Here is a 27,224-nt window from a genome sequence, read left to right on the forward strand (position 1 = left end):
CAGCCATGGCTTATCTTCGTCTGTCAAGCTTAATGTACATTTTAACACTGATACCAAAAATGAAGTATGTTTTCTGCAGATGTGTATGGCTGTGTTCTGACAGGAGCCATATAAAGTCCTGTGGTAAAATGAAGCAAATGCTGAACTGAAAGCCCCGGGTGGTTTAGCTCTGCCGTGCCTTGAAGACATGCAGAGGAAGGGTGGGTTCACTATTGCCTTTTATTGCAGAACAGGAGATGAAAATAAAACAAACACTCAGTTCTGGTTTTATGCCTTCTTGGAAGGAGGGAGAAGCTGAGCCAATTTCTTATTGATACTTCACTTCTCACAGAACCCCAAAATACACAGCTTTTACCTGTAGTGCTTTCCGCCCAGATGGGGTTGCGACATATAAGGGGAGAGACTCTCCCCTGCCCCTGCTTTAACCCTGTACTGGGAATTCCTGCCTCGTGTAATTGAATTGTGAATTTTGTCAGCATTTTTGAGACAGCATTGGTAAGTTTTTCAAGGAGGGAGGTGAAGACATGCCCTACTTCAGAGAGGGGCAATGAGAAGGATTTCTGAGCAAAGTGTTTCATGCAGACATCTCTGTAACTTCAGCCAGTGCTAAAGCCAGTGGGTTTTTACAGAAGTTACTCCAGAAGCTTGATGAATTGAGCAGAGAACAACAATAACATTGTCATGGGACTTTAGGCCTGACTCAGGATTGAACAGAGTATTCCAGCCTTTTTGCAGATTAGGGCTAGCAGGAGGCAGATGGTTTTGCGTTCAGTTATGCAGGGCTTTTCCATGAAAGGTTCCTTATCTTTCTGTGTCCTCAGGCATATTCCTTTCCTTCTGTTTCCTAAAAGACACGGCTAGGGATCTGAGGGGTGATGCAAGCAGGAGTGGGACCTACTCCCACTACCATTACTCCCCTGTCTCCCATTAGCTGTTGCCCAGAGCCCAGGCTGGGGCAGGTAAAGGACCATGCTTCCCATCCAGGGAAGGTGCTGACTGCAGGGCTCTGCTGCTTGTCAAGAACTGACAAATTAAAACAATGTGCAGAGCTCTAGTCTGAGCTTCTCTGAAAGGGGCCGTGTTCAGCCCTCAGTGACTTGAATGTCCGACTCATTTACTGGGCACATCATTCTTGCTCACAGTGTGCTTAGCAGAAGGCCAAATTAGCCACCATCACAAGTACACACAGCTCCACCAGCTGCTGTAAATGTGCACCTCTTTTTGCCAGGCATGAGTTTGGCTCTGTCACTAAGTGTAAAATGCAGGAATTAGCTTGTTTCTAACCGTCTGCACCTGGAACAACAAGCTGAGAGCTGCCAATCTAGCTTTACTCTTCTGTCTCTCTCCTGGTAGTGACTAGTAATGGACCTGCTCCTCCTGGCAGAGGTTTCATGATTATGTGCCTAAGCATGTAGGCAAAAGAACGATATCCAGTTCCTTTTCATGTGGTTTTTCATAGTGTGAGAATACTCCCATTGTGCAGATTCATGGTGTGGTACAGTCATGTCGCTTATGGTGACTGCGAGCACCTGTGGCTATCCCAGTGCCACCCCACACTGGTCATTAGCTGAACAAACTACTTCCAGTCTGCTATAACCCTTTAGACAGCCCTAAATTGAAGGGAGCAAAGCTTTTCCTGTGCATGTTGTAGATACCTACTGCTGCTTGCCTGTAACTCTATGCTGTAATTGTATGCTGTAATGTTATATTTAGTTTTCATAAGAAGACACTAATAACAGTGGAGGTGTACTGAGAAGCTGAGTCTAGACACATGCAGTACACCCAAACCTTATCTAATACAGGCAATCCAAGCTCTCAGCTGAGTGCAAGATCATTAACTGCCTCTCAGGCTCTTCAGCTCTCAGTACCAGTAGCATTTTGCAAGCAATGTATTTAAGTGTCACAAAGCCCTTGTGAATTTGCATTTTACAAGGTAGGGGCCTGCAAGAAAGGAGACACGATGCCCCAGCTGTCAAAGCCCCACTAATTGCTCCCGTAAACATGTGACAGCAAGGCCCAGACTTGAGGAAAGCTGATGCCAATGGAAAGTTGGGGGCCAGACTCTCCTTGGGGACATTCACCTTCCAACACCTAACTACTCTGTCTGTGGTTGCTTTCACCATGCATTAGAAGCCTTGCAGCCTCTGTGAAAATGGCAGGTTGTTACAGCAGGGATTACTGTAACACGCATATATCAAACCAGGAGTCCCGTGGAAAAGAAGTATATATGGATGGATTCTTGCTAGATGTTTCAGAGATCCTTATTTCTCCAGCCGCATGGCCGGGGCTCTGCTCAGGAACTCCTCCAGTCACGGGACCTGAGGGTCCTTCTGCCTGCGCCGGGGAACACAAACCAACCAATGGGGAATGAGGCTGACCAGCGGCAGGGAAACCCCGTGTCTCCCCCACCAGGACCCATCTCCCAGGGCTACATGGCAGGGGGGGAGACCCCAACAGCTGGTGGACAGAGAAGTGTCAGTCCAAAAGTCTCTGCTCAGCCAGGAGCATGTAAGCCCCACACAGGTCCAGCATGCTCTTGTTGCATGGTGTCCCTTTTCCGGAGAAGGGGAGGACATGGCCTCTAATGATGTTGATACCAATACTGACATTTCAACACACTGACTCCTTCCCCCTCTGTTCATCTATGTGTCTCTGCAGACTACTTGCGTGTTGAGGATATTTACATGTTCAAGGACCCTCATGAGATCAACAAGCAGGAGCACCACACTGACAAGTACTACAACCCCAAGCTGATAGTGCGTCGGGGACAGTCTTTCCAAATCCAGATTTACTTCAACCGGCCCTACAAGCCAGAGACGGACCAATTCTGGCTGGAGTTTTTGATGGGTGAGTGCCTGGCAAAGGTTGTGTCTTATCGGTAAAGCAATAGTCTCTCATAAACATGAACACAGCAGAACTTAATGGCTGGGTCTTTTCCTGTTATGATTGATAAACCATAAAAACAGGCCTAGCCATAGGCAAGGAAGTGTTTTTCTAAACAGGGTTTGAATCCTTTCTTGAGAAAATCAGCAGAATTTTGTGTGAGAGAAGAAGGAGCAAAATGTGGGGGTTTCTGTTTCGTAAGAAGCTGTACTTTTTTGAGCTTTCAAAGTTGTATCTGGTTAATGCTGTATGGCAATGCTGACAGGTAGGTGGAACAGGAAACATCTTTTGTTACTGTTTAGGAGATGTAGGGAGGAGGAGTCTGTTGTTTGCGGTGGGAGGGGTGAGTGTATAAACTGAGATAGCAAAATACTGATTGCATAAAGAGGGGAAGTTACACAGGGTGGAAGAATCTTGCAACTTTTCAGCCTGCATTCACAAGCAACTTAGTACCAAGAGAGAAAGTTCAGTGACTGTAATTTTGGACCAGAAACAGAACTGTGAATCATTACATCACTAAGGTTGGAAAAGACCTCTAAGATAATTGACTCTACATGTTACCCTAGCACTGCCATGTTTACCGCCAAACTATGTACCCAAGTAAGGGTTGTGATTCCACGACTTCCCTGGGCAGTCTATTCCGATGCATGACTATCCTTTCAGTGAAGAAATTTTCCTTAATATCGAATCTAAACCTCCCCTGGTACAACTTGAGACTATTTCCTCTTGTTCTATTGCTTGTTACCTGGGAGAAGAGACCAACCCTCTCCTTGCTATACCCTCCTTTCAGGCAGTTGTAGAGAGTGATGAGGTCTTCCCTGAGCCTCCTTTTCTCCAGGCTAAACACCCCCAGCTCCCTCAGCCACCCCTCATAGGACTTGTGTTCCAGACCCTTCCCCAATTCACTTGCTCTTCTCTGGACCTGCTCCAGCACCTCAATGTCTTTGTTGTAGTGAGGGCCCAGAACTGAACATGGGATTCGAGGTGTGGCCTCACCGGTGCTGAGAGACTTACTCAGGACAATTTGAGAGACTTTCTTGATTTATTGCTGAAAGAGCAAGAGAGTTTTTTGCCTCTTGCTGAGAAGTCTTCATCAGAGACCCAGGTCCTAAGGTGCCTGTGTACTCATTGAAGGTACAGGACTAGAGAAGAGCATGACCTCATATCCTCACTAGAAAAGGAGAGAAGCAAAAGGGTTTCCTGCTATGCTCCAAAGTTGCCCCCAGCAAATACTGGTCCCTACAGCGCAACTCTGGGAAACCCCCAGCTTAATCTAGATTCATTTTGGAGTTTCTGTGTTAAGACATCAGTGTTCCCCTTATAAAGTCTTTAAAGCAGGTTATAATTGGTGTTTTAATTTACTTTGCTGTGAGATGCAGCTCTGAAATTTGTAATGCTGAGTCTTTTCCATCATTGAATTATGATGATGTGGCCATTTATTAGATTTGTTGCCTTCTAAAACTAGATGGGTGTTTATCTCTTAAACATATGTGCAGTGAAAATGTTACTGTCTGCACATTTTTTTTCATGGGTCTCTTCTTTCTAATTTAAATTAGGGTTGGAAGGCATGTTATGACAGTCCAGTGAATGATTGGCTGAACAGCCACGAGTGCCTTTAAAAATTTAATATGCATAAATATCATTAGTTCTTTTGGGATTTAATTAAATTCAAGATTGTTCCCTTAATCTTTATATGTTTAAAACAAACAGCTGTATCAAGAAGAAGTGGAAAATGGAACATTTGGTTTTTATTGCACTCTGTGCAGTTTGCATTTGTTTTAATCAGATATTCTATATTGGAAGAAGAAAATTAACACTTCTTTTGACATTGCACTATCTGATTAAGAGAACACATTCACTTATTTTTCTGTTGCTCTCTCCTAACACATCCATCCATGGTACCTTGAATCTCTAAGCATGGGTAAAAATACTCTCATCTTCAGCCATGGTAGGAATGGGGTTAAATACAGCCTGAGCCAGGGGATTCTCTGCAATAAACACAGCTCTGAATGATTCCTTTGGAGTTAGCCCTGAGTCTGTGGTGGAATTCCCCTCTCTGTTCCCCTCTCTGTTCTTCACTGTTGCTGTCCTTCCTGTGAAATGTGATGGGTGTCCATGTGTGGTGGCTGACAATCAGCTGCAGGAAAGTGCTGCAGATACAGGATGATGTTCAATGCTATTGCCCTCCCCTGCTTTTTAAGTGTCTGCTTCTGTGAACACCACTGCCCTCTTGTTGCAAGGACTTAGCTCACAGAGATTCAGTCGGGAGGTGTTCAAGCTCCTCTTCTGGGAACTGGTCAACATTCAGCACTCTGCAAATGTTTCTCTTTGTGAACATGTGGTGAAAATGCAGTATATTTGTTCTCAGAGGCTAGCAACAGGAAGCAAAACAAAAACAGTCCACAATGGAGAAGGAAAATTCAGAAATCACATGCTTGACCCTTGCTACTTCTCCTTTTAGTATTAAGTCCAATGTTTAATGCTGAGAAGAGAAAGGAAATTTATCTTAGTTACAAAAGACAACTGCCTGCTGAATGTCTCAGTGCTGTGCTCTCAAACCTTTCGTCACAGGGAGATGTGGCCATTTTCATCCAGTTTTTTTCAGTTTGTCTTCCTGAAGAGCTGGCACTCACCTCCTGTACTCTTGTACACCTCTTGTACCTCTTGTACTGCCTGAACAGCAGAACCCAGTCCAAAGCTCTTGCCCAGGCTGCCTGTGAGCAAGGGGGAGAGGCAGGCACCTCCAAGCAGAGTTTAACCCTGCTGTCTTAAAGTGGGATGAACTCTCTTCTGGATTTTTTTTCCTTCCTCTATTGAGTCTCTCTCATAGACCAGACTGACTTCTAGAACATTGAAGGCAGGAGAGGTGAATCCTGCCCTTTGGTACTGTCAGGCAGAAGCTATCCATAGGGAGTGGCTCAGACAACAGCCCTAGAGCAGAGGCAGCTTGAGCTCAGAGAAGCTTTTTGTACTGAAAGGAATATACCTTCTAGGAATGTGCTGAGTTTGGGAGATTAAAATGATGGACACACAGAAATATTGGCAGGCTGTTGTAAGATGACCTTTCCAAGGAGCACTCTGTCTGCCTGAGCAGTAGATTTCAAATGGTGCAGCAGAACTGTTGAATAGAATAACCTAGATTGGAGGGGCCTCCGTAGGTCTCATCCCTAGCCCTTGGTCAAAGCAGGTCCAGCTTCTCCAGCATCTCTGGGTCTTTCCCTGTGAACAGGTTTTGAGTATCTCCAAGAGTGTGGATGTTGCCCCAAGCAATGTGGACCAGACTGTCCTGAACTGCAGAATTTTTTGAGTGGTTCAAGGTTCTGTTCTCATAAGGTACAAAGATACTCTATAGGGATGGCTGGCTTTGGCTCCCAGGGAATTCAGCTGGAGCTGGGAAAACTTGAAGTCTCCTTTTGCAGGGCTGTGCCTGCAGTGGGGGCTGTTTATACAACAGTGCCTATGAAGCTATTCAGAAGTTATTAGTTTCCAGCTCTGGGAAATTTCCCAGAGTTGACATTAATCCATCACAGAATTTTTATCCATTAAAGACTAATTTTGATCCTGAAAAATGTGACAGTTGTAATGGATTGATCATGTGGGTGTGCACAGAATTATTCTATTTCCGTTATTCCCTAAAATTTCCCTTCCCTTCTCTTTTTTTTTTCCCCTATTTTTTCTTCTTTTGCATCATTAAAAAGATGATTAATGAAGCAAGTAAAGCAAGTAGAGACTGCTTAATCCTTCTAACTGATAATGAATCAAGGGTACCTGGGACAAATGCTTCTTGTGTCATATGAAACCAGGTCTGTAACACTCACAGAACAATCTTTAATTACAATCTTATTTAATCCACAGTCCATTTAAATAACATTTACACAGAATTTAGAATTCATGAGTTAAATTGTATAAACAAATATATATATATATGTAAATATATAAATACATATGTGAATATATGAATAATTCGCCCCAATCTCTTGAAAGTCACTTTTACAGATATTCTTCTGTGATGGGTCCTTATGATGGAAGTCATTCTTGCTTTAACAGACTGTTTCCTGTAGAGTCATCAGTGGTGAAACTGACTGAAATGCTAATGTAAATTATCATAATTCAGTTTTGCACATAATCCTTCATTAAATTAGGACCATAGTTGCCTGCCAAAGTATGGAACACAATGAATGTGCCAAAAAATCCACATGGAAAAATATCCACTTATAAAGAGTAATTGGATGTAATTCCAGTTCTTGTGCTGGACCTCAGCCCCGCCACAGTACCTATGGTTTGAGAGCTGCTCCATCACCACATATTTCCTTTGTTTCTGCCTTCTGCCTGGTTTTTACAAGAAGAAAGGTGAGCATCACCACTTGGGAGATACTCATTTTGTTGCTCTGGAGTTGAGATGAAAGAGCCAGGGGAAGTGCGGATGCTGTGCTTACATCTAGTTCCTCACAGTGGGAATAATTTCAGTTTGTTTGGAGCCTCAGCCAACCCGGACTCCTTCACCCACCTTGATCTGTCCTGACTCCTGCCTTTGTGGTGATGGGGATATTTTGTGTTCCTCTTTGCTTTCCACGATGCAAGGCTTAGCCTGGCTGAGCACAGCTCCCACACCTGGGACAGCCAGTTTGGTGTGAGTGCTGAAAAGTTTCCACTGGCACTGCTGCACTGGTAGGGATTTCTCTGAAAAACAGATGAATGGGGAGATGAGTTTATACAGCCTTCACTCTTGCTTTTAGTAGTAGTTTCCAGTGCATGGCTGTAAATCCTTGTGGGGCTGATGAGTTTATATGTTCATCCTGACTCTAATGATGTATTTCCCCACATCCTCATAAATTGTTGTCTATTTGTGTTTTCCTTAAATGGCTTCATAAATCCATATATATTGGTCTAGCCCTAAATGTCATTATGAACGTTTTATTCATTGACGCACTTCTGGAATGACCATAAATTCCATTCCCCCAGGCTACCATCACCTTTCCACACGTGTGCATGTGTGGACACCCACGCACCTGTCCATATGCTCTCTTCAGGCTTCTATAAATCATTGGCTTCTGGCCTGAGATGAGAGGAGAGACTTACTGCTCATTTTTCCACAGTCTTCCCAAGCCAGCTCCAGAGGGATAGTTAGAAACACATCAAAGAAGCTAAGAACATAAAGATGTTAGAGCTGATCCCGTACGGCTTATTTAGGTGACACCAAATTCCCACTTATAGTCAGAGGGATAGCTGAGTTCAACTAAATAACTAAATGTCCAGTCCAGGATACACACACCAGAATCAATGGAGCTCTTCATACTGTCCTACAGTGTCCACAGCCTTTCCCTGTTTTCACAGCAGAGTTGGGCCAGGGATGATTCCAGTGTTATTGAGGTTTTGGTGATTTTGTCAGACAGTAATTCTGCCTTAGTGGGAAGTATTTCTACCTCTGCTCTTACCTGTCCTCCTCAGCAGCTCTGGGCAGGGCAGGTTGTAGCCAACAGAGGTGCTGGAACATGAGATATCCCCCAGCACTTGGGATGGGATTGTCGAGCTGAGTTCTGACTCTGGGTAAAAGTTTCTCTTTAGAAAACTTCGGATCTTCATGTTTTAGCAGCTTTCTTGGCACTATCAAGAGAACTAACTGGTCTAGAGGACACAACATGTTGATGTGTAACAACATTGCGTGTTTATTAGATCCCTGTTTCACAAAGAACAACAAAAAATTGAGCAGAGATACAGAAACACCTCATGGTCTAAACTTGAAGTCTCATTTTGTGATAGAAAAAATAATTTATTAGCAGTGGAACATATTTCTAGAGATTGACTCCCAACAGACAACAGACTTGTTTGCCAGCTCTTAGCAAACAACAAACCTCTCCACTTTCTGAACAAAAGCATTGGGGTATATTTTTCCTCCTCTCTGGAATTCCCAACCAGCCCCCAGAGGAGCAGAGAGGAGGGAGTCCCTCGAGGTGCTCTATAAATGCAGTATTTCATGCAAAGCAATCTTTATCATGCCAACTTTTGCACTGCTGCAGCAGCATCAAGTGGCACATAAAATCTAGCTGTATTTTTTAGTTGTTTTACTAGCTAAGGTGTGTGGCTCTGATGTGTGTTTTACAATTGTAAAGTGCTAGAAACATTCACTGCTGGGACAGAGTGGCCAGATGTTAAGTATTCATAACTGGAGCCATGAGGAAAACTTCTTTCTAGGTATTTGTGTTTACTACATCTCCAAGTTTGTATATAGCACTTCTGAAGGCAATGGAATTTGGGGGTGGAAGGAACCCCGATGAGATGTTAGAAATTAGAGACTACTGCTTTTAAGAAAAAATTCTTTCTTCTTCTTACTGCTTTTGATTGCTTGGAATTTTATTAGAGCATCTCTCCTGTTTCTTTATTCTTTATTTTACTCTGTGTTCCCTGTCATGAATCCCATGTGCTAACACCCATCTCCAAGGCTGCTTGCTATCAAAAGGCTTGCCTCTGCTACACTGTACAGCAGCTGTACTGGTGGCTTCCAGATCAAGCTTATTTATCAACATGTCACAATTATTATACTTCAATGTATGGCATTGAAATAGGTTCTTTACCCTTTATATGAAAGAGTGTATCTAGATAAAACAAATGAACCTATAGGAAAATTGTTAATTACTGTGTGTAATATGTATTCCAAAGGGAAACAGATTATTTGACTCCTTGAAAAGCCAATCTTCCAAGGAGGGTTCCTAAGAGACAAAGACTACTGAGAGATAACTTTGTTCACCTCCCTCTCTTCTGAGGTATCCCACTTCCATCAGGAAGGAAATGTCCTGTAAAGCTCACTAAATCTCTAATCTCTGTGCTACCAAACTTTCCCTCCTCACTGCTGGAAATAAAGCTCAGTTGTGTAGGACCTATCCAAGAGCACCTGCTGGTCCCTCCACTGTCTGTGCCAACAGCACAGCACTAACTCAGCTATGGCATTTATGAGCTGTTTAATGCACACACACAGCAATGTGCATGTCCACTGGGGATCAAGGGCAAAGCTAAACTAAACTAAATGTAGTCAGGAGCTTCCAGGCACTGGGCAGAGAAGGCGAAGGAGGAGAATAGTCTGAGCAAGCCCTGGGTCCTGTTAGTCACTCGCAGGGAACAGCAGCAGAATTGGATAACTGGAGGAGGAGTGCTTGTGTTTTGGCAGCTGAAGCCACTGTACCTATCTCTCACCCTCTCTCTATGTCTGTAAACCCCTCTCTGGTGTGGCAGTTTACCCAGAATTTAATACAGCTTGCCTCCGTGCCTCATGGGCCCAGAGCTGACATGCTAGGGAGATAAGGCGTATATGGAAAATAACTCACTTTGAATGCATGTGTGTGGCCCCCACCCTGTGTTTTAGATTGCTCATTATTTTGCTGCTACATAAATAGATTTTGGCAAGCTTTGACAAACACTGGACTTTGCTCTTTGCCCCTGTAAAGAGTCTATGAGTGACAGGAAACATCCCATGCATTCCCACATCCACACACACTTCAGTCATGGCACCTTTTGCCATGTAGATCTTCACTCACGTTTTTTTATTTATTTTATGACTGCCTTTAATAGCAACATCAGCTACTTTACTCCTCTTTTCCTGGGTACCTGGAAACACCAAGAAGTGTAAAGTTGAGCTCAGCTGCAACTGAAGTGAGAAGGAGCTTTAGAACCCCAGCTTAATTAGCTATGGAAACCAAGGTACAACAAGAAAGGATAAGAAAGAAGTATCAAAGGATTGCAGACCTGTGTACTGTGCATCAGGGGAAATAGATTTGTTTGTGCCATTAAAAGTTCTGTACAAGGGAGATTTCTGTAAAAAGTAATGTCTTCTGGCAGTGTTGTGGCTCAGGACCTAGCACTGAAATGCAGAGGGTTGGAGGCCCAAGAAAGGGGGTCACTGTGAGTTCTCTCCTGTCCTCTCCTGCTTCAAAGGCAGGACAGTCAGCAGCTTCCATTCAGTACATTATATCTTCGAAGGAGCCTATGAGAAATTCACCCAGTGCAGGAATCTCCAGACTTTCTGAGCTCACAGGCTGGATTTTCCCATTTCCATGTGCTGTTAGAGTGAGCAGACAGGGACATCCCAACAGCATGGTGACACGCAAAGACTTTGTCTGCCACAGAGCAATTGGCTGTGAAATGTCCTCGTGCAAGGGCCAGGGCCTCCTACACCCAAAGCAAACGTGAGCATTGGGGAGTGAGGCAATCACAAAGAACTGGCTGTGGAGCATGGTTCAGGTTGCCAACTCCTGCAGCAAATCAGAGCTGGAGAGATCTGAGCCAGCTGATGCTACTGGCATAATGTCAGCACCCTCCTGTCAGCATAAAAAGGGTTTATCTTGTCTACATGTCCTGGTCCTGACATGCACTCAAACTGCCTACTGCCTCTCCGTGGGTTGGGTTAGCACCAGAGACCCTTCAGAGAGTGCTCTGCCAGGCATTCACAGGCTTTTGGTAATGAGTCTTTGAATAGTATTGAATCTTCTTCCTTAGAGACTAAGCCAGAGAATGAAATCATCACTGTTATTCCTTCTGAGAAAGGGCCAACATTACAGATATCCCAACTATGAGCCAAAGTTGGCTCTACTTTTCCCCTGCAGCCAGAAATGTGTGCTCAAGATGTAGGTAAAGGTCAAAAGGCCAAGCCATCCTGATAGGACTTCCCTGCAAAGTTGATAAACATGGTACTGAGCCTATGTAAGAATTATTTTGCCAGCAAACTTAGCATGCAATGCCAAAGTTACTCAGCTTTACAGCGCTCTAATATCAAGACAACAGATGTGTGTATACGAGACTAGTGTGGCTGATGCTGTCAGATATCTAGATGTGCTTACAATGCAGCTCCACAAGCTCCTAACAGAAGTAACAATACCCTTACTCTTTCTTTTACAACCCCTTTTCTTCCATTTGCATTTTGTTTTGCTTGGTTTCTGGTTTGGTTTGGTTTTGTTTCAGAAGGTTAGGGAACCTGTCCCGTCTTCAAAGAAAACATTGCAAATTGCTCACTGTGCTCTTGAAGGCTCTGCCTATCTTCCCAAACTTCCTTGTGGGTTCAGGATTTATGTAACCATTAGCAAGCACCAAATCATGATCGTCTGTAAGGACCAAAAAATGTTCTCTTGCATTTACTATTTATAACACCTGAGAAGTATCCTGGCTTCTAGGATATCCCTCCCTGGCAAATCTGCTGTATCTGCAGGGATGCAGGCATTGCCCCAGAGCACCTTCTCCTCATGGGTGAGCAAGCTAATGCCGTGACCTCTTACTCTGTGGGACCAGCTGTGTGAGGCTCTGGGCTGAAGGGACCTTGCATACTCCTCAACAGCAACTACGTCTGCTCCTTGTGAAGCAAAAGGTATATTAGGGTGTCTTGTGGCTTTGCTTGTTTGGAAGGGAAAATGGGGTTTTGAGTTTTCAGAAAAAGTAAGAATACCAGAGGCTTGGTACTTCGCCAAACCTGCTTATGAGGTGCCAGTGGCAGTGGTCCCATAAGGACATCTTGAAACGTTTTCATGGCCGCTTTGAGATTCTATCTGGTTCCTGTAGGCAGATTTTCTGGGAAGTAATTCTGCAGTCTCCTCATGTACACGTGGCATACACAGACATGGCAGTGCAAAGTCACTGCCAGAGCACAGCTTCTCCTCTCCCCAATAGGCTCCTACACCGACATGCAGCTTCCAGCAAAGACAAGGATGTCAGTTCCTAACCATGTTAAAATAGTAATCTCTTCCCCCTCCCACCTTTCTGAAAGAGGTACGGGAGGTATTTTTAAAAGTAACACTTGTTAACAGTTTTCAAGGATATCAGTTCAACTACTTGGTTTGTTCTGCTGCTTTGTTTGCGCGGACAGCTTTTTTTAGAAAAAGATGATGTCAAAACTAGAAGCAAAATATCAACTGTAGAGGCAAGCTGGGTCATACACAGTTGCACTACAAAGAACAAGAATGTGTTCAGCTACCAGATCTGTTACCTCTATAGGCTCTTCTCTCTACACTGGCTTTCTTTTGATGGTTTATATTTGAAGTGGCCAGTGCTCTATCTTCTAGTGTTTTCTATTGATTTTGCTCTCTTATTCTAGTCCTTTATTCTTCTGTAGGGCTTTTCCTTCCATTGTGTTCCTCACTGATCTGAATGAGTTTCATGGGTTACAGCATCCCTGGCCTGCAGGGCAAAGTGGGCTATTTATGTGCACTGAATATCTGCAAAATGGAAATTCATGTGCTCAGAATAATCTCTTGGATGAAGCACAGTAGCCCCAGATTTCTCAGAAACACAAATGTCGTGGCAGCTTGCAAGCTTCAGATTTAAAGCTGGAGTTGTTCTTTCCCAAAATGTAGCAGTGTTCAGATCTGGGATTATCTTTACATCAGCTGTATAAAAATAAGCAAGCAAGAAAATCAACGCCCTTATGAGTTTAATTTTGAAGTTCTTAAATAGTAGGAATGAAAAATATAGAAGTCTGTCCCTCTGTCTGCCATCATTGCTTTTCATTACCCTATTTTTGAATGAGTCTGACTTTCAGCCTAAAATATGAAATGAAGAGTAGATTTGAGAATGAGATAAGGAACGCATCCTTCTCACAAGTGTCTCTTCTGTCTATGCTTCTGGTTGGCTTCCAGATTTAGTTTGGCTCTACCTCAGTCTCAAGGGGTGGAGCTTCACACAACTTTGAATCCTGGCAGTGTACATGTTTACATGTAGCCTATCCGTCTAGCTGCTTTTAGAGCTGGCAGAGTAAAATAAGCTCCTCTTGGGTGTGATTTGTCTTACTGTGAGGCAGAATCTCACGTGCAGTACTTTGGTGGTGTGTCATACTTTGGGACCCATTTCTGGCAGAGAAAGTCTGGTGATTCAGCCCCAGTGTGGTGGTTTATATTCTATAGCGTCCAGAGTTGGCTGCCATTAAGTCCCTGATGCTCGGGGGGAACCGAGCACTGGGTATCTGCAGGTGGACTCTCTTTGTGTTTCCTCCATCTGTGTGGACTTCAGGAAAGAGCGCTTGGTCTCTGCTTGGCAGTGCAGTAGTGCAGAGAAGAACAGGGTTCTGCTCTGCTAAAGAGCTCCAAAGCTGATGTCTGTGCCCTAGACGGCACTTGTGTGCTAGTGACAAGGGTGGTGGGTGCATCTGAACTGGGGAAAGGGCTCTTACCTAAACTCCTAAACTTACCAACCATGTAGCTGGTGTTGTTGACACCAAGGCAAGGAGCAAGCTGGAGTGCAGCTTGCTGCACTAGGATAAACAGTGGTGGCTCATGCTGGCAGGGCTATGCTCCTGGCAGTGCTCAAGCCAGTGATACTGAAGCTTGCTGGAGTGAAATGGGTGGAGGTGTGGACACAGGCTGCCTGTGGGGAGCTGTTGCAGGTATTTGTGTAGCTGTGCTGTCAAGTGACCAGGCCCTGTGCAGGGAAATGAGAGAGGTAGGTGATTTTTGCCCACTAAAACCTGCCTCCTCCATTGAAAATAAGACAAAGGGACAGAGGACTCCAAGGAAATTTAAAAACTGTCAAAATAAGGTGAACCTCTTCACTTCTCTCTCCAGGTCGCTACCCACAGCAAAACAAAGGCACCTACATCCCAATCCTAGTAGGCAATCTGCTGAAACCTGGTCAGTGGGGAGCCAAGATTATCCACAGGGAAAACAACTCCATTCGGCTGTCCATCATGTCCTCTCCCACCTGCATCATTGGGAAGTTTCGCCTGTATGTTGCTGTCTTGACTCCCTTTGGCATCCTTCGGACACGCAGGAATTCAGCAACTGACACATACATCCTGTTCAATCCCTGGTGCCAGAGTAAGTACCTGGTCAAAGGCTTACACTTTCTGCTGCTGGGCTCATCAGAGGATTGGTCCAGGAAGGGAAGCTTGGTACCGAGGAGGTTGGAGACATGTCAGTTTGGATCTGGAAAATTTACAGTAATTCTGCCAAAAGACAAGTCTTTCAGGCTGGGGACTAGCCCTGTGTGAGCAGGACTTCATGCTGGAAACCAGTGCCTGTGTTTTATCTAAACTGCAGTTTTATGAGGCCAAGCCTGTGTTTGCTGGCTCAGGCTCCATTTCTCATAGTAAACATACCGCAAGGCTTTACTCTGACTTGAACAGGCAACAGTGAGAGTCTCCAGTGTGCCTGTATGTGCCTTGAACAAGTCAATACAGGCACATTTTTTCCAGCATTTGGTGTGGGACAGGATGTGGTGGCCTCACATACTCTTGACTTATGTCTCGAATTGCCATGTTGGGGATTGAACATCTGCTGTCAAAATCTTGCAGGAATTCAGGGGGAGCTGCTGCTCCTGCACAGGTTGGGTGGAGCCAACTTTCTCAACCAGTGGCATCACTGGTGGTGCCTTCCTCCTGCTACATGACATTTGCCGTTATAACTTCCCCTTTAGCGGTGACTAATTAGCAACGGTGCCCTCTCTGAGGAACAAAACACTTTGCAAATGAGCCTTTTTTTATAATACAGCGGGTTGAAGAACAATTTATTTTTAAAAAAACTCCCAGGATCCTTGAAAGAAATCAGGCTTTACTCTGACAGGGTTTTATTTTACCCAATGAGCTCCAAGTCTGGCTTTCAGGAGAGGGCAAGGAGGACCAGAGAGGTTTGACTCCGCCTTCTGACAAGTTGTAGCACTGCCTCAGCCTCCAACACTTGAAAGGCTCCAAGTATTACAGTATATTTAGGTCACCAGCTAACTTTAATATCCTCCTGTACTTTCCTTCATTTTTCCATTCTTTTACCACAGTATTCGCATCAAATAATCCTGTACCAAACAAGGGCCTTCCTACCAAGTGACAAGTAAGTTTGGCATTATTAGTACAGCCATTATTCAGCTGCACTACTGTCAGTACATGAAATGATTTGTGCTGGATTCGTTACTTGCCCCTAGTCTGAGGGAATATAAGCAATGATTAGCTTATGCATTATTTAAGAAGATATAGATTAATGCTGAATAAAGCAGAGTTAGTTAAGTGGGAATAGGAGGGAAGGGCAGGGCCCAAGGCCCTGCCACACTGTGAGATACTTCTGAAAGCAGTGTAGGGCACCTCAGAGCAGTGTGCTAACAGTTTGCTCTGGAGGGTATGCGACAGAAAGAGAGGAGTCATTGCCAATGCTATGGCCCACTGGGAGCAGACAAAGGTTCTTAAGGTTTGTTTTGGCACCATCAGACTCACAGCTTCAACCACGGAGATGCAATTCTCCACCTAAAGGTAAAGCACTACTTGATTTTAGTCCTGGGTGTTGTAACAGCCAGCACAGTGACTCTGCAGTGGCTCAGCACATCTTTGGAAAGGGATAAATCCCAAGGAAAAAGCTTCTTAAATTGCCTCAGTTTGCCTCATGATTAGCAGACAAGCAGCTAGGGCTGCATGCAGTCCTAATGTGGAGACAAGATGTGTTGTGGGGGGGTTGGCTACCTCACTGTGGTGTGACTGGGACCACACAAGCTGATGTGAGGTGTTAGAGGGAACAACAGGAAATCAATCCCAACTTCACACCTCCTTGCCCAGCAGCTCTATGTGCTGACTGATCCACCTTTGTTCATGGCATTTGGACACTTTGCTCTCCTGTGCCCTCCTTCCCTCACACCTGAGCTGAATGAGCCCAAAAGCCAGCAAGATTAAAACCACAACATGGGAGTAAAGCCACAGGGAGCAAGACATGCAGCAGTTGCCTCCAGCGGCAGGCATTGTCAAGACTGATGGAAAAAGTCTGTCTTAGGAAACAAAAAATACTCTCTGTGCAGCAAGGACATGCTTTGTGACCCCAGATCCAGGGGAAGCAACTTGGGGACCACATTTTCCTCTCCAGCTTATGTTTTCAGATGTCTCAATGGCTTCAGGTCCTGTCCCTTGATGACTACTGTAGTTTTCATTTCCTGCATGTTTCATTTGGATTTGGATATATTCTCATTTCTTGTTGCTACTTTTACTCCTAGGTAGTTTGGGCTAATTGGCTCCTATATCTGTCTTTCCCTCCTTTCCTTGTGTTAGAAAATCAGGGACTGTTTCTTAATGCTTTATCCCCTGGCTAGAAAAGATTTTTCACTGGAATGACAAAAGGGTAGAAAAACTGAGGTAGTTAAAGTGCAGAGAAAACAATAGTTTGAAAATCTTCTAGGCTTGTTTGCTGGGTTAATAGCTAAGCAGAAAAGCCTGAGTGAAAAGCCTCATTAAAAAGAGAGAAGGCTGATGCCAGGAATGAATGGGGATTGTTACAGCAGGGAGCAGAGTATGGGCTCTAGTGCAGCTTTCGACTCATCATTTTGGAGGAACATCAATATGTCAGTATGAGCTTTTCTTTAAGACAGAGGCATTTGTGCCCTTTCTTATGACTCCTTTTCTCACTGTAGTTCAATTTTGACATATTTTCCCAGGCAGGGATGGTTTTTTTCCTGCCGCTTCAGAAGTTTGAATACTTTACCACTCAAGCTACAGAGCACTTTGCTTCCAAAATCATCATATGCTTTTATATATTTTAATCCTTTTAGCTACATTTAAGATTGACAACTAGGAATACTTTAAAGACAAAGGGCCTGATTCTGCAAAATTGTATACACCAGCCCCAAACAGCTGGGAATTCACCTAACTAGTGGATTGAGATTTCAATTACTCAGGTGAGATTTTCATTGCTTAATGAGCAAGGTAAAGTCTGTGAGCAGAGGCAGCATCCTTTCTTCAGCCAGCTGACATAGGTGGATAAAACAGATGTGCTTTTGGGCATGCAGAGCTCTCTTCAGTTCTGGAACAGAAGATACAAATGGCAAGTAGTTAAGGATAACTTCTTGGAATTTAACTAAACTCTTGGCAATATCAGACTACATGAAAGCGGAGAAGAGCTCCTTTGATCTGGATTCTGTGGGCTCTTTCCAAGGAGCTGTGAGCTCTTTCCAAGCAGGTGCTGAGTCCCTGCAACTTTCTGCTGGGGAACACCAAGTGCGTGTCAGGAAAAGACCTTGTACTGACTCCTGTGGCTCTCTCACAGGTGGAGGTGCACAGTGTAGCTGAGAAAGTTGCACACCCTGTGGGCTGAAGTGTGCGTTTCGCTCACCCAAGCCTCATGCAAAGCGTATTACATTTAAGGAATTAAATATATTGCAACTTTGTTGAGTCAGCTGTACATTTCTCCTGCTTAAATGTCCTAATAGAGTTTGAGGATTAGTAACATGTGGTTGACTTTGGACTCCTCTCACATGTTACCAGTCATCCAAATTTGGCCCAGTAACATTTTCTTACTTTTATAGGTAAATCCTAAATTAGATTGCTTGTGTCATAGATTCCACATGGGCAAAATTCACACAGAGCTTCATCCTTCTGCTGCATTAATGTAGGCAAGTACTAACACTATTCAAGGCAGCATACTGCTCTTGATCCTGGGTGGAGTGGTTTTTGTAGATAACTACGTTTAGTTCTTGCAGCTTGGGGTTTGTCACAGCACTGTCCTCTTCCCAGAATGAGCCCTGGGAGCCCAGCCTTACATTCCTGGATTCCTGCACATTGAAGGGAGGCTGTGAGCTCAGGGCAAGCCTGCTGCTTCTGCTTCCACCCATCTGCTGGTGCTGCTGTGCTCAGCTGTCACTGTCTGCGTGAAGAAATGGCTTTTCCAGCACCACAGGGTTGCTGTGCTGGGGTTGGGGTCCCTCCGTTCTGGGTAGAGTCCTCTTATGTTCATTCACCTTCCGAAATCGAAAGGGTTACTCTGCACTGCTCATGTCTTTAACAAGGGATTCCTTGCCTGCGATGCTGTCTTCACGTGAAGTGTATTTTCACCTTACCCAACTTCAAACGGAGTAGCATAGAAGCTAATTTGCTTCTTTGTAGCATTGCTGGTGTCTTAGTAAATTCCCAGGATAAAAGAAGTGAGTAAAAAAACTCCTGAACTGCTAGAGAAAAAGAACAAACAAACCCAGCACATTTCTGTGGAATTCTTCTGTTTGTCAGATGTGAGCCTCCACTTGCACAAAATAATTAGGAATTGCATTATGTAGAGCATGCTTAGCATCAAAGTAGTCACAAATGCCTCATATTTTCTTCTAAACAGTCTCGAGAGTAGTGAAAGCTGTCAAAAATCAAAGCAGCTGGCTTTTCTGTGAAACACAGAAGACCTTTTTACCTTATCAAAACCACAAATATTTAAAATAATCGACAGAGAAGTTAATCAATTTTCATCTGATTTAGCAAAGATCATGCAGTCTCAAAATAACATAAGCATCTCAATTGATACCAACAAGATCAATGTTGATATTTTTAATCCCCAAAAGAAAACAACAGCTGTCAAGAAGGCATATGCACACACTTCACTGAATGTGTAACTGTACAGAAGAAGGTGTGAATTCTCCTCTTTAAATGAACTCTCTGTACTATTTGTATGGATGGACTTTAATAAAATCCAAAGCTCAGTGAGAGAATGCAGATAATTGTTCAATGAGTAAATCAGGCAAATCCAGCCTAATGAAACAGAGCCTAGATGATCTGTAACATCTGTGATATTTTAAGTGGATGTTATGCAGGACTTGTTGGACCACAAAAAAGTCATGTAATACAGAGTTTCATAAGTATGAGAGTCCCTGCTTGCATAAATGGCTGCAGCCTTTTCATTCACTGTGAAGTTCTAACATTCTTTTTCACCTCATAGCCTCTGAATATAGTAAACCCATGATCATCCACTTTGTACCTGGGTGCAGGTTGACCAGGTCGTGGGTAGTGAGAAGCTTATAAAGAAACATCTTAATGGCTCAGCCTTTAGAAGCCAGGTGAATACCACCACCCTGCCAGATACAAGAGTGGGTCCCAGACCTGTCTCCTTCAGGTAAAACTCCATAAAGCCTCCGCTTGCTCCAAGTTGTACTTAGTCATCAGAGCCTGTGCAACAGCTGCCATAAAGCATAATGGCAAGCACTGATCTCCTCAAATGCAATACAGGCTTCTTGTATTTAACCCCTGCTTCTCTATCATTCTTTGCACACCAACGTGGAGGTCATTATGTAACATATCTATGCATAATCCCTTATATATGTATGGACATAGTTATATAAATTCAAGGAAAACAAAACTTCCAGAAGGGTCAGGTGTGTATATTGGCAAAGCCCTTCACCTAGCTGAAGCCAATGTCAGTCTCACCACTGATTTTTTTTGGTGGGCTCAGATTTAGCTTATTTTCAGCCAAATTGCAGTTTCATGGACAAATGAAGAAGCTTTTGAGGATGAAGTTTACCAGAGAGTGAAAATCTGATTTTCATTTCAACAAAATACAATGAATCAATAGGCTTTTAAAAGCTAAATGATCCTCTAGTAATTTGTAGTGGGGTGCTGAAGAAATCTACTATCACAGTAGTGAGTGGTAGTTTTGTACTAGCTCATATCACATTGTCAGAAGTTATTGCTTCCCTTTAATTTGCTATCTGGTACCGTGTTACTGATTTCCTCAAATTAATTAATTCCCATGCTGTTAACTGTTAAGCTGCATCTCTTAGTCTCAAAATACAAGCCTGGAGAGATATCTTCAACTGTTCTAGAATCATAGTATCATGGCCTGCTTCATACTTACCTGTGAATGTCTGAATAGTTTCATGTCATTCAGGGCTCCTTATGAATGTTAATAATTAGTTATTTACATATGTAAATCATGTTTGCAAGTTAAGTGTCCGTGCTTATGCTCTTGATTTTTGATATAAATCCAATCTAGAATGTACCCTTTGTATATGTTTTGATGAAGATCTTGTCCTATTACTTCCAGTTCTCACTTAGACACTTGAATTTCTTCTCATATGACCTGGTCAGTCATACTGATACTCCACTCAATAACTAATGTACAGAAAAAGCTACCAGACCTTTCTCTTAATATTTTATAAAAGCTGTATTCCATTTTTTTAATGCGCTACAGATTTTTCTTTAGATCTCTTGACCTGAGCTGCTTTCCATTGACATTAATAGGTTTGAAATTGTTCTTTGATCTGTTTGTACAGATGCGGAATTGCATCATGGTGCTCCAACTTTTAAATTAGTTGTACACAGTAATCATAAAATTCTTGATAAGATGTGACGTTTTAATCATACTTTACAGATCCTGAGAAAACAGGCAAGAGTTGTTTTTCCATCTTGCATGTTTTTAAGTTATGTACCATATTCCTAACTATGGTCATTACCTCCTTATTCCTGTACTCTGTTGAAGCAAGTAATGCTTTGTTTGATGGAAGAGGGGTACTTTTCATCAGAGATGACTGTATTATATGCTCAGATGTTTTATCTGTCCTATATGAAAATTAAACACTTGTGCTAACATTTATTTTTGGTAAATTAATGCAGTGGATGCCGTGTATCTGGATGATGAGAAAGAAAGGGAAGAATATGTCCTGAATGATGTTGGTATTGTATTCCATGGAAACGTCGAAGATATAAAATCAAGAAGCTGGAGTTACGGTCAGGTGAGCTGTTTAGATGTTCTCTGGCTGCTCCCAGTAGGACAGCAAATGAGTTTAATTGACACCAGACTGTGGTTGAGACTGTGGGCTCTGGAATGCATTATTGGTTTCTCCTTCAGAAAGATAAGGGGTATCATTTTAAAATTGTATGAAGTGGGTATAAGCCTAATCCAGAAAAGCAATGCTATAATAGCTGATATTTAAAGACCTTGTTTCAGGGGCATATTTAGGATACTAAGAGGCTGCCTGTTGGAAGTTATAATCATTAGCTGAGGTTTCCACAGGGCAGAGGTATTTCTGCTGCTGCATTATTGCTGCTTCAGGATCAAATCAATTTGGGAAAAGTAGAGTTGTTTGTTTTGTTTTTTTCATTTTTCAACAACAGTTTGTATTGCTTTTTGACCTTTCTTTTTAGTTTTAGCAACTTGGTGGAAATAATTCTGATCTTCTTGGGGGTCAGATAGTCACAAGTTTCCTGTGAAAAACTAGCATTTAATCCCAAAATTTTAAATTCTGGGGGAATCTTTCCCTTTTCTGCCTGGACCTGATAACATCAGTCTCCAGTGGCCTCTTGCAGTCTGGGGGAGACACCCTCCCCCAGGCTGGAGTGGGGTATTGGTGTGCCTTCAATAACACAGGATCATAGAATAATTTGGGCTGGAAGGGATTTTTAAAGATCATCTGGTTCCACCACCCCAGCATGGACATGGACGCCTTCCACTAGATCAGGTGCTCAGAGCCCTGTCCAGCCCGACCTGGAACACTTCCAGGGATGGGCCATCCACAGCTTCTCTGGGCAACGTGTGCCAGCAATTTACCACCTTCATTGTAAAAGCCTACTTTATGTGTAGTATAAGCCAACCCTCTTTTAGTTTAAAACCACTACCCCTTGTCTCAGACTTATTACTCGCCTATTTTACCTCAACCTTCTTGTAAGAATTAACCAGCTTCAAAATCCCCATGGGATGGAAGAGTTAATTTATTGTGTTAGAATGGGAAAAAGGCCTCGCCAAGCAGAATCAAAATGAGGGCAAAGCTGTAACCCTGGCTGTCACACAGAGGGGCTCCAATGGACAGGTATTGGACATGGTGAACTCATCTCATCTCCTGGATTTTCACAACAGCACAATTAAGAAGGTACTGAAGTATTTCACTACTACTCTGATGATGGATCCATTCAGTTTTTGCGGTGCCTCCCTAGCACAGCCTTGCAGAAGGGGCCTTGCTTTTTCTCCCTCAGCTCAACACAACCTCAAAGCCTGAGCTGGATGGATTTCCAGTGTGCTTGCCCTGGAGAGCTCTTTGAACTCACATCTCTCTTGTTTCCTTATTTAAGGGTACAATTTCATCATTTTTTTCCTGCGGCAGCACTGCCTGAGGGAGTTCCTGCCTCTGCACCATTCCTTTGGCTGTGTCAGTACCGTTATTTGCAGGGTGTGACTGGTTTCCTGACTGAGATAAGAACAACCGTTAAATAAGGAGTGGGGAAGAAATTCCGCAAGCTGATGGTGCCTCTGATACAAGAGACGTGGAACCAGATCTTGAGGCCAAAGCTGGGCATGCATTTAAGCTGACCAAAAATGCCCCCTCCTGGCCCTTCTTTCCCCCTGCAAGTGCTTTTGCAGCTGTGCAGCGACTCAGACAGGAGAGCTGATCTAGCTGAATAACTGTCTCCTTGATTTTTTTTTTCCCTGGGTTATTTCTTGGGCTTGCTCTGTTCCTAGATTTGGGATTCACTCCTTGACAGATGTAAGGGGAGGGAGAGAGAGGAATAAGTGGCTGGAGGTGGAAAGTGCCGCTTAAACCAGATGCTGGATTTATGTCCTAAGATGCTAAGTTTATGGCCTACGGTGGCTTGGCCTGAGGTGCTTATATTCTGCAAATCTGGCGTCTTCCTGACACAAACACCAGCCTCCCTTGAGAAACTGCATTATTTATTTGGTTTTGCTAGGAGGTAGTTCTGTCTGGGAGGTTAGGGCCTCTCCATAGTCCTTTGTCATGTACTTTCATTCCTGTGTTGACTGAAATCAGAGGACCTGATTTCCACCCTGTGCTGTGGTGCACCTTTTGCTATTGGCTGCCCATGTGAAAGCTGAGTGTGGCAGATGCAACTCAGCAGGCCCAGGCCAAGAGCTTTAATGGAATTCATAATTTTGTATGGGTTTAACAGGCATGTCAATCTGCAAACGAACAGAGAAATATTCTGCTGGTTCCCTTACTTTCGGTGAAATGGAGAACAGGATGTTCCTGATCTTACCCTGTCCATTTCCAACCATTAAAGACACATTTTTGGCAATTCTAGATGTTAGGAATGAGACCATTGCTGTGAGTAAAAGCTAGCAGCAAGGCCTATATTATGAATATATCATGCAAGTATGCTTTTTATATTTATGATTTATAGCCCTTTCCAACACGTAAGTAAAAAGCACAAGGCCACGCAGAGTCGTAGAGGTGAAAGGTATATGGTCATACACAGAAATGCAGATAGATTTGTGCATGGTAATGTTCTTAGGCTAAAAAATTGCTTAGGACAATGACAGCTGGAAACTTCAACTCAGGTTGCAAATTAAAAAGGAGCATAGAATTCCAAACTGGGTTACTAGTGGGAGACGGTTCTCATAGCTGCTGTCTGTAATGAGAAGCATCAATGCAAGAGGAAGAAAGGCAAGAAACATGGACAGAGGAAGAAAAAACAGCAGAACAGTTGAAACATGGCTTCAGTGAATGAGGATGGAGGTGTTCCTTGTAACATGGCTGTGATCCCTCCTAAGAAACTGTAAAAGGCAGTCGCTCAGAAAATTCCATGCAGGATTCAGGGGAAATTTGGCTTTGGAAGACATCTAGGCACATAGGAATGCTCTAGCTGAAAAATGTCAGAAGTTGGATGCTATCCTGATCATTTAATGTTGATTTTTGGTTTTGTGAGAAAAATAAAATAAAACAGATGGGCATAGATTTCTGTTGCCATTGTGATTTCTCTCGTGTCCACACATTGATCTGCTTTAGCTTGGAAACCCACTGTGCCTATGTAATTCTACAGCACGTGCATTTGGTCAAGTCAGACCACAGGCAACATGAGATCATGTCTGCCTGCAACTGACTGTGAGAAACACAGCCTGAAGTCAACCAGCGCAAAAAGTGATACAGCCCCTCTTACCTTGGTTTAAATGGAAGGTCATCTATTAGAAACAGGTTAGCACGCAGGAGGATGCCCAGGACAGCTACATGTGTTGCTCTGTAGCACAAGGCACATCTGTGTGCATTTCACCTGTGTTTTCTCATGCCTTATTTTCCACCCGCATTTTTTCCTATGTGGTTTTGCCAAAGTTCCTTGCTCTTGAAATAGGCTTATTTTCATTTCAGCTTTGGTGGAGCAGGCAGTGACTGTACCTGGATCAGGTTCACTCACCTATACTATCTGCTTACTACTGCTCTGGTTCCTCTGATCTTTCAGAGATGTTCAGCATTATAACTGCCATTTTTCTATTCCAGTTCCCTCTAGATAGGATTTTCTTGCCAAGAGTGAGGGCAGAAAATTGATTTAGTTTGTTTTAATATTTTTTAAACCCCTGAGTAGTTGAGAAGGGCAAAACTGGCCTTAGTGTTAAGGCTACTCTGCATCCTACACTACGGCAAACAGTGTAAGCCAGCTAGCCCTTGCAGCTTGTCCTCTCTCTTCCCTGTTAATCCAGTTATTACACAAGCATTCATGTCACTTGGTAAATGTTAAGGTGGAAGGCAACAACCCTGACAGCAATTTATTTCCTCTTTATTCTTTCTGTATATAGTGGCAAGATTGACAGTGTCTCATAAACTGTAGATGAGAGAAGTTTAATTTGCAGGGTAAACTTCTTATTGATCTAACCCAGGTCTGATTACTTGAAGTGCAGAAAGCAGATTTTGATCCTGCTAAAAGATTGTTGTGCCAGACCGGAAGAAAAGGGAATTTGAACCAGAAAGGACAGCTGTGAGGCCCCAGAGTTTACATTTTCTGTTGTGAGGATTCTCCTTGGGAAGGAGGATCCCCGCAGCCCAGTCATTCACCCGACATTCTTTGTGTCACATTGCAGTGGAGTGGACTGGGATGTGCAATTATTCAGCTTCCACGAAATGAAAAAATACTAGTAGTAGGTCTCTGAGAAACACTGAGGAACATTGATCCCTGTTTCCCTATTCCCAAACACCATGAATTCAGCTATGCTCGGACTATAAAGTGATCATTAGCAAATGCCTGCTCCAGAGAAAGTAATGCAGTGCAAGTGTGGGTGATAATGAGAGCGGTGTGCTGCCTTGGAGGACGTTTGCTGAAAAGGATCCATATGCCAGTGGCACCCTCAAGGCAGAAGCAAAGGACTTCTATTGGCCAGGAAATGGCTGAAGATGGTGAAACAAGATGATGCTTCCCCTTCCTGGCTTATGCCAGAGCTCAGCTGTTGCCTAGGATGTCACTTCTATCCCTCCCATCTTCCCTGCTGTATCAGCAGCAGTCTTTACTTTTTGGGGCTTCCTTTTCAGCTCTCTGACCTCACTCTTTGTGCTCCTCTCCTCAGACTTCCAAAGCAGCAGTTTGATCTGGGGTCTTGCTCACTTTCTTCAGGAGGCAAAATTCAGGACAGCCTTATCTGCCAAGGAGCCCTAAGCCAGGCTGGAGAGAGCTAGGAAATCAATCCAGCTCTAGTAGCAGCTTGAGAGCAAAAATCCTATTAGCATGAATCATATCTTTCAGGATGCTAGCACAGAACATAAAACCTAACACCATGGAGTTTCTGTCACAGCTTTGAATGTTAATATAAGTTTGTGTGTATCTAGAAAGTATTTGTTTTATTGTTGTGAATTTCCCTGTCTCCTACCATTTTCCAGGGGACAGAGGTATTTTCCTTTGCTATGCAGTTTCTCCTAAGGAAAATGAAATACATTGCAGGGCAAGTTCTGTGACAAATGGTTTCTGGTCTATTTAGACACCTCTGCCCTCAATTCATTCTTGTGCTTGTTCATGCTAGACTGAAAAAAATGTACATTTTCACTCTATTTTTGAAGAAGACTACTTTAGGTCACTTGGTATTTTTGATGTCTAAGTTTTGCAGACCAGGATTAATCTATATAATAAGCTTTTGGCTGGTCAATTTTAAACAGATTTTAAAAATAACTTTGAAATACAAGTGTCTTCAAATTACCACTGGCAAACCACTTATTGTTCAACTTCCCAGCAATGCACTGGCTGTGTTGGAGAAGTCCTGAAATTAATAGGTCTGGAATCTGTGAAGGACATAAAGTCCTTTGCAAGTAGACAAGCTTCTTGTAGTTATTATTATAATAGCCTGCTATTATATACTTGTTAGCATTTAAAATTTCGTGTCCTGTCAGAAAGTCTGTGTTGTCGTTTCAACCTTCTGGAAACTGGACTGAGATTGAATTGAAAATTACACTCTCTTCCCTCACAGCCTCTCACATTTTTATTTTTTTTCCCACACATGGGTGATTATTCCAGAAGAAAATTTCTATTGTTAAACACAGAGCTTTGATGTGACCAGCTAATTTTGAAACTGATCAGCAATTATAACAACAAGGAAAAACAGCTTTGCCTGTTCTTTCCAGAATAAAAAGAGACTCAAATATTCCTCTGTGTCCCTTTTTCTTTTATTTAGTTTGAAGAAAACGTTCTGGATGCTTGCCTGTTCCTGATGGACAAGGCAGAACTGGAGCTCTCTGGTCGTGGAAACCCAATCAAAATCTGCCGTGTTGCCTCAGCAGTGGTATGTAATGGATGCCTAATATGTGTCAGAAGGGACTCATAAATCAAAGCCGGGCTGATTTAACTGGCCCTCATGCCCTGATGTGCTCTCTACAATGCACAACAGATCAGTTGTCCATTCTGACAATTGTCCATTCTGGAGTCTGACATTGCATTTCTCTCCACTAAAGTTCAA

The 27,224-nt window shown here is 43.3% G+C and overlaps 1 protein-coding gene across 4 annotated transcripts in view; it reads left to right on the forward strand.

The window, feature by feature from the left end:
* F13A1 (coagulation factor XIII A chain) overlaps positions 1 to 27,224 on the forward strand; it is a 61,488-nt gene that overhangs the window by 5,569 nt on the left and 28,695 nt on the right. For all 4 annotated transcript variants that reach the window (XM_019287877.2, XM_019287876.3, XM_010402835.3 and 1 more), the window contains exons 3-6: positions 2,659 to 2,847; positions 14,418 to 14,669; positions 21,182 to 21,300; positions 26,943 to 27,050. In XM_019287877.2, coding sequence (XP_019143422.1) covers positions 2,659 to 2,847; positions 14,418 to 14,669; positions 21,182 to 21,300; positions 26,943 to 27,050 — 668 coding nt within the window. The remainder of the gene's footprint in view (positions 1 to 2,658; positions 2,848 to 14,417; positions 14,670 to 21,181; positions 21,301 to 26,942; positions 27,051 to 27,224) is intronic.

This window comes from Corvus cornix, chromosome 2 (assembly GCF_000738735.6).
Source record: "Corvus cornix cornix isolate S_Up_H32 chromosome 2, ASM73873v5, whole genome shotgun sequence".
Lineage (NCBI taxonomy): Eukaryota > Metazoa > Chordata > Aves > Passeriformes > Corvidae > Corvus > Corvus cornix.